Here is an 11,965-nt window from a genome sequence, read left to right on the forward strand (position 1 = left end):
AAAGGTCTGGAAGCGTTGCCGTTTACCGGAGAAGTTCTCTTCGGTCCGGATCTGGATAAGATTGTGGCCACGCTGGCGGCAGCCAAATCTGCTTGTCTCCCGTCGGCCGCTGCTCCTTCTGGTTCTGGACCATCGTCCTTTCGGTCATCTAGGGCCCAGGGCAGGCCCAAACCACAGTCGTTTCCTCGACAGGCTGGCCCTAAGAAATCGGTCAAGCCCCGGAAGCAGGCATGGAGTACCAGACGTCCGGCCCCCAAGCCAGATGACAAGCCTGCGGCCTGACGGTCCGGGCCTCCCTTTGGGGGATCCCAGGGTGGGAGGCCGCCTGCTACAGTTCGCCCAGTGTTGGTCGACCACTACGACAGACACTTGGGTTCTGGAGGTGGTTTCCCACGGATACGCCCTCTCCTTCCGGCACAGATCCCCGGCTCGCTTCTTCACCATGGGTCTACCATCAGACCGGAACAAGGCTACGGAGCTGCGGAAGGTATTGCACACTATGCTCCAGGCTGGAGTTATAGTGCCCCACAGTCACAGTCACATTCTCCCAGAGGGGCCAGGGTTTCTATTCAAATCTATTTTTGGTACAGAAACCCAATGGGTCATATCGTCCGATTCTCAACCTCAAAGCACTCAACAAGTCTTTGCGGGTCCCGAAGTTTCGGATGGAGACCCTACGGTCCATCATTCTGGCGCTGGAACCTGGGGACTACATGGTGTCATTGGACATACAGGACGCTTACCTGCATGTCCCTATTCTTTTGCGCCATCAACAGTTCCTTAGGTTTGCAATCCGCAGCGACCACTTCCAGTTTCGGGCGTTACCTTTTAGCCTGGCAACAGCACCACGTGTTTTCACCAAGGTGATGGCGGTCATGGCGGCTTCTCTGCGGCTGCAGGGAGTCCGCATGTTGCCGTATTTGGACGACCTGTTATTGGTGGCAGGATCTCCAGAGCTCCTGTTACGCCACTTGGACCTGACCATGCACTGCTGCAACGGCACGGCTGGCTAATCAACTGGCAGAAGTCCACTCTAATCCCGTCTCGGAGGATTCTGCATCTTGGAGCCTTATTGGACTCGGGACAGCAAAGGATCTTCGTGACGGAGGACAAGATCTCTGCTTTACAGTCAAGGGTGCGCAGTTGCCTGCACAGCCGCCGGGTGTCCTTACACTCGGCGATGAGGTTACTGGGCTCCATGGTGTCGGTGTTCGACATGGTGGAATACGCCCAGTTTCACTCCAGACCTCTGCAGCACCTGATCCTGTCCAAGTGGAACGGGCTGCCTCAGTCTCTGAAGTCCCAGACGATTGTGCTCACCCAGGAGGTTCGCCTGTCCCTTGCGTGGTGGTTACAGACGACCCACCTCAACAAGGGACGTCCGTTCTGGGTTCCAAATTGGGTCCTGTTGACAACGGACGCCAGTCTTCGGGGCTGGGGAGCAGTTTCGGGTCCACACTTGTTCCAGGGCAGGTGGACGCCGACAGAAGCGGAACTCCCAATAAATATCTTGGAACTCCGTGCGGTCTTCAATGCTCTCCAGCAGGCACAGCGGTTTCTCCAGGGTCGCCCGGTGCAGGTCCAGTCGGACAACGCTACCACCGTGGCCTACATAAACAGGCAAGGAGGAACTCGCAGTCGGGCGGCTCATGTAGAGGTCTCTCGGATCCTGGTTTGGGCGGAGCGCAATCTTCCGGCCATATCAGCGGTCTTCATCCCGGGAGTGCTAAATTGGGAGGCGGACTTTCTAAGTCGCCAGGACGTTCATCCGGGGGAATGGTCCCTGCACCCGGACGTTTTTCAACTACTGGTGGACAGGTGGGGTCTTCCAGAAATCGTACCATGTTACGAGCTCGGAAACCGTCTTCCGCGAGGATATACCATCGCGTGTGGCATACGTTCTTCCAGTGGTGTCGACCGAGAGGTTATGCACCGCGGGAGTTTCGTCTGTCTCGGATTCTCGCCTTCCTGCAAGCGGGACTAGATCATGGGCTTCGCCTTGCTTCTTTGAAGGTACAGGTTTCGGCCCTATCTGTCTGGTTTCACCGTAGGATTGCTACAATCCCGGATGTGCGCACCTTTATGCAGGGTGTTCTCCGCATTCAGCCGCCCTTAGGACCACAGCCAAATCCCAAGGCGCCACAGGTGGAACAGAGGGCTCTCCAAGGACCGCCGTTTGAACCACTGGGCTCAGTGAATCTTAAATGGCTAACAGCTAAGACTGTTTTCCTTCTGGCCATTGCTTCGGACAGACGTGTTTGAGTTAGGGGCTCTTTCTTGTAGACCCCCTTTCTTGGTTTTTCATGGGAACAGGGCAGTGCTCCGCACTCTGCCCGAGTTTCTTCCCAAAGTTGTTTCCCAGTTTCATGTTAACGAGGAAATAGTTGTTCCGGCCTTTAACTCACCGGGTCTTTCCGTGGGTGAGGCCTCTTTGGATGTTGTGCGGGCCTTAAGGACTTATGTTGACCGCAAATCTTCGTTTAGGAAGTCGGACGCTTTGTTTGTCCTCTATGGCTTCCGTAAAAAGGGTTGGCCTGCTTCAAAGCAAACTTTGGCAGCCTGTATCCGTATGGCTATTTCTGAAGCTTATCTTCATGAAGGCCTACCAGTCCCACCTTCTCTGAAGGCTCATTCCACTAGGTCTGTGGGTCCTTCGTGGGCAGCTCGACGTGGTGCCTCGGCAGTTCAGATCTGCAAGGCTGCTACGTGGTCCTCTGTCCATACCTTCGTGAGGTATTACAGGTTTGACACCTTCGCCTCTCAGGATGCTTCCTTCGGGCGGCGGATTCTCCTTTCTGCACAGGAGCGTCCCCACCCTTAAAGGATACTGCTTTGGGACATCCCCAAGGTATCCTGTGGATACCCTATGGACCCTGAAGTAGAAAATATGAGATATGGTAAGAACTTACCCTTGTTATCTCTATTTCTACGAAGTCCATAGGGTTCCACAGGACTCCCGCCCTGTCGCACCTGTGCTGCAGATGGGCTTTGCTCTGGTCACCGGTTTTCCGTCTCCCTCTGGTGAGAATGTGATTCTTGTATGTGTCCAGATCTTTTTTCTCTCTCTTCCTTCTCCTCCTCCGGCCTATGGCTTGATAACTAACTGAGGTGCCTTGGCTCGGGGGCGGGGTATAGGAGGGGGACCCTAGTGCATCCTGGGAGGCTGAAAAGCTTAACTCTATGGTGCCCAGCGACTGACGTCACACCTATACCCCAAGGTATCCTGTGGAACCCTATGGACTTCGTAGAAATAGAGATAACAAGGGTAAGTTCTTACCATATCTCATATTTTCTTCACCTAATTCTTCTGTCATTTTACAATTCTTGCTAAATTATCGTGATGCTTGCTGATATGTACATTTATTTATTAGTGTCTAATTATTTTGCCCCGACCATGAATACTTCATTATACTCTGGTCAATTGAAACCTCGTTTGCTTTAATTTTAAAAAAATAAAGTAAAATCTTTTTTTCAGCTTTTGAGGAGAAACCCAGAGCGCCGCCTAGGGGCAGGTGAGAAGGATGCAGAAGATGTGAGGAAACATCCGTTCTTTAGAGTAAGTGCTGCCTCATCCATACTTTCTAACCAGGTGTTGTACTGAGGAAATGACTACAATGAAAGTTATGACACAGGTTGAGGCTTCATATTATGGCAGTATATTGCCATATTTTTTTTAAGTTTATGAAGAGGCTTTTTGCGAATTCTGCCTCTAGTACACAATGTGGCCAAGTCTGCCTTTGGTCTCTTTACTTGTGTCATTTATTATGTTTTTATTCACATGTTTTGCAGCATATAGACTGGCATGGATTATTGGCAAAGAAGGTGAAACCTCCGTTTGTGCCCACAATCAAAGGACGGGAAGATGTGAGCAATTTTGATGATGAATTTACCTCAGAAGCCCCCATTTTAACCCCTCCCCGGGAGCCAAGGTTACTAACAGAGGATGAGCAAGAAGCATTCAGAGATTTTGACTATGTTGCAGACTGGTGCTGAGATAGAGGGGACACTGTGAAACTGGGGAGAAATGGCTCACAAAATGACAACCGAGAAAGCAAAACGTTCCTCACTGCTTTGTGCCATCTTCAGTTCCCGATTTTTTTTTTTTTTTTTTCTTTTTGTTTTTATAAAGTCACATGAAGATTTTTTTTAAAGTACTTTTCATTACAAATGTGTGTGAACTCTACAGCAGAGTAGCCACTTCCAACATACACCCATATTATTTTTTTATCTGAGCACTGGAAAGAAACTTTTATACCTGGTCTGTTGAGCCCAAGGATGCAGGCCCTGCAATACTCGCATACATATCTGTCCTCCATCCTCTCTTGCTGACTCTGTACCTGCGGATAACGGAACTTTGGTTTGTAACAAAAATACAAAATGATTATTCAGATTGACTTAAATCTATTTAAAGCTAAACGTTTTGTTAACGCTGCACCTTTGTTTTTAAGGCAGCTCAAGCTTTGCAATAATTTTACTTTCCCAGATAATTAGCTACGACACTGTTATATATTACATATATTTTTTTATTTTCGAATCTCTTTCCAAAACAAATCATGCTTTAAGTAGACTTTGATCTTTATATGCATTTGGGGTAGGGTCAATCAAGAAGCTTTTTAAGCAAGAGCCTCTAAACCTGGGATGGGCTAAATCTGTAATCTGCACACAAAATGTACCAAACTATTCAGATCTGGCATCTACAGTTAATCTAGTTTTCAGTTATACTGAGCTTTGCTTTGGTGAAGATATACACTTTAATTGTCCTCTATTGTATTGGACCTGGGTCATTGTCCTATTTGAATCTACTATGACACTGGTTGTATCTACTGATCTTTAAGAACATAGCTTTTCAAGAATCCAACAACAGTATGTCCTTTTGTGTTCTAGTTCTCCTTAATGGGCAACTAGCTCCATCCCTCACTGATATTATTTTTAACAGAGTCGCTGGTATATATGGGTGAGGCATTGATAAGACACCTATAGAAGGGATATCCTTAAGAGTAGACTGGGCTACTTGAATATATGATTGTGTACTTGATCAAACTAACCATGTTTACAAAACAATGTAGTCGATAATGTAGCTGCCACCTGCCGCCTTCTCCCCAGGTTTCTGCATGGCACTGGTCAGTAAGTCAGTTAGCACAGCAGTGCACCTTTGAATGTAATACCACAAATTATATCTGTATCCATCTTGTCCCGTTCATCGTTGTCTTTGGGTTTGCATTAATGAACTGCAAGTCCTATATTTATTAGAAAAGAGGAAAAAAAAGTTTGTCCATTGTTATATTTTTTTTAATGCCTTAACTCTCTAAGACAACCATGAGCTTCCGACAGAGAATTACACAGTGTGTACCAAAGTCACTTGCCAAATACCTTGCCTTGCAGCATTCTAACTACGTAGATGCCAGTGTGTCCAGCAACACATTGCTCAACAGTGGTGGTTTGGCTTCTGTGCCAATGAATTCACTAGCCGAGGAAAAGAGGGGGAGGGGGGCTAGCGAGATGTTTGCATTATGAGCGCATACCTTCTGTTAAAGGGGAACAGTCAAATAGTCCGTCATTTTAATTGTGACTGTATACAAATGTGTTTTACATGTCGAATTGAAATATGCTGTTTTGGTTCTGTGCTAGGAGTCATGGTGCAGTGTTGTATCCAATAGCAACCAAGGTGATGTTGGCTTACTTCTTTATAAACTCTACTGGTAAATTGAAAGCAACGTTTCTGGTGGCTAAAGGTTATGTGCATTGCACCATGGTAAGTAAGTGCCTAGGTACTTTCACTGTGTACTGTGTATGGGCTCTTTATTTAAAAGTGAAATGCAAGTTTAATTTTTGAACTTTTAACCACATGTAACACACAGTGAGTACTGATAGTATGATTGCAACCAATAGAAAGACCTGTGAGTTGCTATTAAATGACAGGACTCCTGCTTGGTAATCTACACAGACAAATCTCTTGGGTTTCCTATGTTTTACTTATCAACTGTTCATTTTCATATCCAGTGTATTGTTGTATTCCCCAAATTGTAACAGTGCTTTAATTTACAAAGTGTTCCTTTAGTAATTATGAATGATGACTTGTTGATGGCCTCCAATACTTGGAGATAAAGTTCTCTCTGGATCATCCTGTATCTAAGCTGGGAATACATGCTACAATCACGTTTCTTGTGCATACTCAACACTTGTATTTATGGAACCTGCAATATTTTCGGGTGTGAACATTTTGACAATGACCATATGGACAGAAGATAATCTACCATTTGATAAAAGTACACTAAACCAACACGTGGGCCACTGGATTTCTCATTCTTACGCATCTGAGGGTAAACGCAATATGTTGTAACAGAATGTATAAATATTTTTGATAATATTGTATATTTTATAATCCTATTGTAACACTAATTGTAGCTGTACCTCAAAGCCTGAAGATAAAGCTTATGTTCTGCCTTTTTACTGACTGTTGGGCTCTGTCGTACCCTTCCAACAGTAGAGAGATTAATATTATATATTTTGTTTACTAGAGATCGGAAACTAGTAAATGTCTTGTGTATGTCTAAGATGGCTCATATTTCCTTGTTTATCTGGGCTGCTCATAAAGTAGATGGTAGAATACAGTTAGTCCCTCACTTGGACTAGATGTGTTATGTGTTGAAAATTAAATCAATCCACTTTTTTGGGAAACTCAGAATCAAGGAAATTTATCATTTAAAATCCATATATTTTATAGCAAATACATTTAAAGTGTAAAGAACTGTATACAGCGTTTTAAACTGCGTCTGTTCCTTGTACACGGTGGAGGACACTATTTTGTTGTGAATCTATATTCATAAGAATGCAGTCTCAGACTAGAACTGGTTACATCACTGATGTTTTAGTCCTCTGGTGATGTCACTAGGTACTAGGATTGAGTCAGTATTTTTTGTATATTGGCATAAACCACAAAATGGCTGCCTCTTAGAGAAACTATATCGGCTGCATAAATGCCACTGTATGATAAGAGCATGGTATTTACTAAGGAAATATGAGCAGGGGGCTTGTACTGTTTGTTGTTTTTGTTAGTAAATCTTTTTATTTTTAGATACTATGCTTTTGAGGTGCATTTTTTTTTCTATTTGATTGTTTTATGTAGTAAGACAGCTGTGTGCAGAAAGGCTTCTTAGCATTTTAACTGACATTTTATCAATGTAAACCACATAATGTACATAACTTGTAGTTTAATGGAATCACTAGACATTATAAACCAGGGTATGTCACAAACGTAAGCTGAAAAGAAGCACTAATTTTAGAAGGTTTTTGTTTTGTTTGTTTTTTTGTTCTGTTTTTTTTATACAAATAACTATTTTTAGGCAAATTATGATTTTAAACTCTAGATTGTAAATATATTTTGCTATAGCTGTAAGTGGCTGCTAAAGCACTTTGTAAGGAAATTAGAGTATTTTTAGGATGGTACACTATGCATTGATATTAAATGTGCCTTTAAGAAATGTCATTCTACAATGGAGTGTTTTTGCAGTCATTAAGTCATGAATGCACAAATTAAAACCTTTCAAATAGATTTCATGTGTAATTATTTTGTGGTTGCTTTTGCTTAAAACTATTTTTTTTTTACATTCTATGTAGATTTTTCTTTATCAAAGATCCCGACGATGCTCTAATTGTGCTTTGAGGTTCTTAATGCTGGGCAGACCAATCTTATAGCTTGTTGGTGTCAGTGGCTCTTTAAGTGATTTTATGTCTAAAAGCTTTTTATAAAAAGTAAGAGTGACACACACAAACTTTGCATTCGATATATTTAGGTATTTGATAGTGCTGAGAATTCTCCCTGCTGTTCAGCTAGGTTCTTATACCTGTCCTCCAGTACTGCCAAATACACATTTTGTGGCTGTCCATACAGATGACATCTACCTGTGCAGTGGCTTCAAAACCTGCTCCCTTCCTCCTAACAAGTTATGCCGTGATAATTTCTTTGAGGCAACAGGTGGGGTAATACTTGATTTTAGAGAATTTCCTACTCGTGTACATGAAAGGAGTTAAAGCCAAGATTTGTTCCAAACCTTTCTTTAGGCCTCCCCGAAAGTGCATGTTTTGTGGATAATTTCACATGTATATAAGTGTTATGGATTATATTGTATACATGAAATGGGTCATCCAGTCCTCAGTGACTGCTAACAGTGCATATTTGCTGGTCTCCTCATACACACACTCAGTTTTCAGAGGCTGCGAGAGACTAATATCTCTGTAGGCCTAAAGCGGTTTACGCAATCTGAGGATGGTGTAAACCAACGGGACCAAACTTAGCTTAACTTCTTGGAGTTTGGTACATAATAGTCAGATTGCAGTCCCCAATTAATGGCGAGATGTTTGGAAATTTTTTGCTGTTACATAGTGGTTCTACATAAAATTATGCCAAAACTGCAGTTTCTGCATCATTTTATGAAAAACAGCTTGACAAATATAATATAGCCTTCTACCTTGTAGCAGCCGGTGTTCTTCTAGTGATCATCTATATAATAAGCGAGAAAGTGTATATGGGTCTGTCTGTCCATCGAGGTCTACATGGTGCCCCTCAAGTAGGCTGTGGAGTCTCCTTATTTGAAATTTTTGTTTAAGCTAATTTGCTCAGGATGTCTTCCAAGTGCCTAAACCTGCACTAATCTGAAGGAACAGGCTGCTATGTACAAAGGAAGAGCAGTGAGTCGGAGGATCAACTGTCACACTGCACCTGCACTGACAGTTACTAATTTCCTCCAAGTTTATTTTCATATGCCATGGTCTCCAATGTTGGCCTGCAGAGATTTCTGCCTGGCAATGATTTCTGTTCTGCAGTGATTTCTGAAACCATAGTGATTTGGGAAGCTATACTGATTTCTGTCCTGTATGTCACTGCTCCTGATATACCCCATTCCAAACAGTCAAATAATATGCCTGTTGCATTGTTATCCAGGCATGAATGACTTCTGTGTTCTTTGTCAAAGTTTTCCCCCTTTAGCATACTACATTCAAACTAAGGCCCGTATTCAATTTGAGGCGAAAAGTCCCGACTTTTCACCTCCGCCTGTTTTCCAGGCGGAAAAGTATTGCGCGTGTGCCCAATAATCCTTGTATTCAGTTTTAAAGGATGCGAAAACGGGACCCGGCGAAACTGGGATTGGCAAAAAAAATAGAAATTTTCTGGAAAACATCCCATCACCCCCTAAAGATGTCCAGACATGGGGGATCACTATGGGTACCCCCGTTTTTGCCTGCTGAATGGAAATCGAGTTTTTTAATAGCCGCGGCAGGTGCATAAATGTGGCTTTGAAGAAGATGATGTAGAAGAGCATTTAGCAATTTTTTGGGGGGAAAAATAACTGTCCATCAAATTTGGGGTACATGAAAATGGGTGCAAGCATATTTTTAAGTCCCTAAAATGATTTCTAAAAATTCTTAAAAAATGCACCTACCGCTACTCCTCGCAATGAAGAAAACACCTGCCGCATACTTCTGAACCCCTCTGGATTTATTTAAGCTATTTTAGAAGTGTGTTCCCTAATTTTTTAGTTTTTTTTTTTTTTTACCCCCAAAATTAAAGTTAATTTGTTTGGGTGTCCCTATTTTTTTTTTATTCTTTTTTTTTTTTTTTTACATACATTAATTTTAGGGGCCATTCCCACTGGTGCAGGCTATTTTTTTTTAAGCCTGCACCCCAAAACCCCAATTCTGCACTTTTCATCGCCAGCTAAACACTGGAGAAAAATTATCCCCGTTTTTTTTACATTGACTTTTCGCACTTGCGAAAAGTCTTTGTAATTGAATACAGGGATAATTATAATAGGCGAAAATGGTGTCATCGGCGATAAATTATCACCGATAACGGGTTTTCGCCTGGAATTGAATACGGGCCTTAGTGTTGGTTCATTTCACATCTCCGCCTTCAAAAATGTGGTCCTTTTCAAGGCCATTCACTGTTAAAGCAAAACCAAAGACTTAAGCTGGATACACACTTAACGATGTGTACCCAGCCCGATGTCTCGCGTGGCGGGGGTGCCAGCATCGGCAAGTGCATACACACTTGCCGATGCCGGGAGACAACAGTGAGGGCCATGCTGCATTTTGCACCATGGGCCCCGTTGACTAGATCACCTTTTAGACAAGCATGCAGGTATGGCGGACGATATCGCTGATGACGCTTGAGCGACATAGGTACACACTGGCCGATATGTCGGATGACATATCTTCTAGTCTGTACCCGGCATAAGTTTCAGAATAGCCATGCCACCAAAAACAAAATCCAGTCTGGGTCGCAGCTCCCTAAGCTTTCAGGATCAATGGAATGGGGCTATAGGCGAGGATAATGTAAAAAATGAAGGCTGCAGATGTACTTTAAGGTCCATTCTTCAACCTGGACAAAGCTGGGTATCCCAGCTAGTTAACTATATATTCCTTTAGCTGTGCCTACCTCCCTTGTTGGTCCCCCCCCCCCCTTATTCTATGGTTACTGTATGATATGGATGGTCATTGCTTACTATAACTCATGTATGTAACAAGTTGTATATATGAAATTAGTTTCATGACCGTAACTGCTTGACACCACAATCTTCCGGGTTTAGTATAAAAGATGGTTAAAAGGTCGACAATGTCTAGACCCCAGATGTTAGACAGGCAAACTGTCGACATGGAAGGTCGACAGGATCAAAAGGTTGATGCTAAAATGGTCGACACTTTTTTTTTTTTTTTTTTCTTAACCCTAACCATTCCCATTGATGCCTAACCGTCGGGGCAGGTGCTTAACCCTAACCATCCCTTCTGTGCCTAACTCTCCGTTAAGTGCCTAAACCTATAAAAAAAAAAATTGTCGACCATTTGTCAGGGATAGGCACCAGGAGGGAGGGTTAAGGTTGGCACCAAGGGTTATGGTGAAGTTTAGGGTTAGAAAAAAAAAAGTGTTGACCTTTTGACCCTGTCCACCATTTGTACCTGTTGACCTTCTTCCATGTAGACCTTTAGTGTCTACATTTTGTCCCTGTTGACCTATTGCCTGTCTAACATCTGGTGTCTTATCTAGACATTGTCGACCTTTTAACTGTTTATAGTCCGGAACCCAATCATCCTGCAACTGTATAACATGTCAATTGCTCAGTACTTTTAAATACAGGTGCTCTGCATGTCAGCCCAGTCTCTAAACATACCAAAGCAAGGACAAGCAGGAGCTAACTTAACTAAAATATCTTTAACTGGTAACCTAATGTTCCAATTGGCTGCACGTTGTTCTAACTCCTACTATTTAGGATGAAAACCCCTCCTGATAAGCTCAAAATGCCTATTGTAGTTATTCCTCAATTGTGAGACACCCGGAAATAACAGTCAAACACACACAAAGGGCCACATTCAATTAGCAGTGAAAATGGACATTTTCTTCAACATTAGCGAAAACGACAGTTTTTCGCCAAAAAAGAAGCAAAAAAAGTGAAAAATGGCAAAAGGCAAAACAAACCTTACGTTTTCTCCATCCCCGACCAGGAGAAAAAAAAAAAAAGCAAAATCCCTATTTTTGCCTAAAAATGTGGGGATTTGTTAAGAACCCTTTGGATGCCCCCCCTAATAATAAATTACCGGAATTTTTTTTTTCGTAAGTTGTGTACTTTGACGAATAACGGGTGTGCAAATTTTGGGTGAAAAAAAATCAAATGGTTTTTAACGTATTGGGTCTGATTTTTCGGGGGGTGGTATGGATGCATCGTGTTTTTTAAACATCGCACACGGTCGCAGCAGGCGTTTTTTAAAGGACACGAAAATATACTCCAAACTCCATATGTTTAAAAAAATGTATTGTGGTGTGCCGCAGCCAGACAACCCTTCAGTGACTATGTCAAGGGAATGTTAAGTTGGTTCGGCGCTAGGACATGTAGAAATATATTTCACTTGGATGTTCAATGGTTTAATCCATGGAGCAGATGCAGCCAGGACGGTTGTCCCAGGCTGCAGGGCT

The 11,965-nt window shown here is 43.0% G+C and overlaps 1 protein-coding gene across 2 annotated transcripts in view; it reads left to right on the forward strand.

Annotated features, from left to right (window-relative positions):
- The window catches only part of PKN2 (protein kinase N2), a 146,380-nt gene extending 138,828 nt beyond the window's left edge, over positions 1 to 7,552 (forward strand). For both annotated transcript variants that reach the window (XM_088482206.1, XM_088482205.1), the window contains exons 21-22: positions 3,476 to 3,556; positions 3,790 to 7,552. In XM_088482206.1, the coding sequence (XP_088338332.1) occupies positions 3,476 to 3,556; positions 3,790 to 3,993 (285 nt within the window). In that variant the 3' untranslated portion in view covers positions 3,994 to 7,552. The remainder of the gene's footprint in view (positions 1 to 3,475; positions 3,557 to 3,789) is intronic.
- Positions 7,553 to 11,965: the final 4,413 nt, after the last annotated feature.

This window comes from Taudactylus pleione, unplaced genomic scaffold, assembly GCF_031769625.1.
Source record: "Taudactylus pleione unplaced genomic scaffold, aTauple2 ptg000017l, whole genome shotgun sequence".
In the NCBI taxonomy this organism is placed as follows: domain Eukaryota; kingdom Metazoa; phylum Chordata; class Amphibia; order Anura; family Myobatrachidae; genus Taudactylus; species Taudactylus pleione.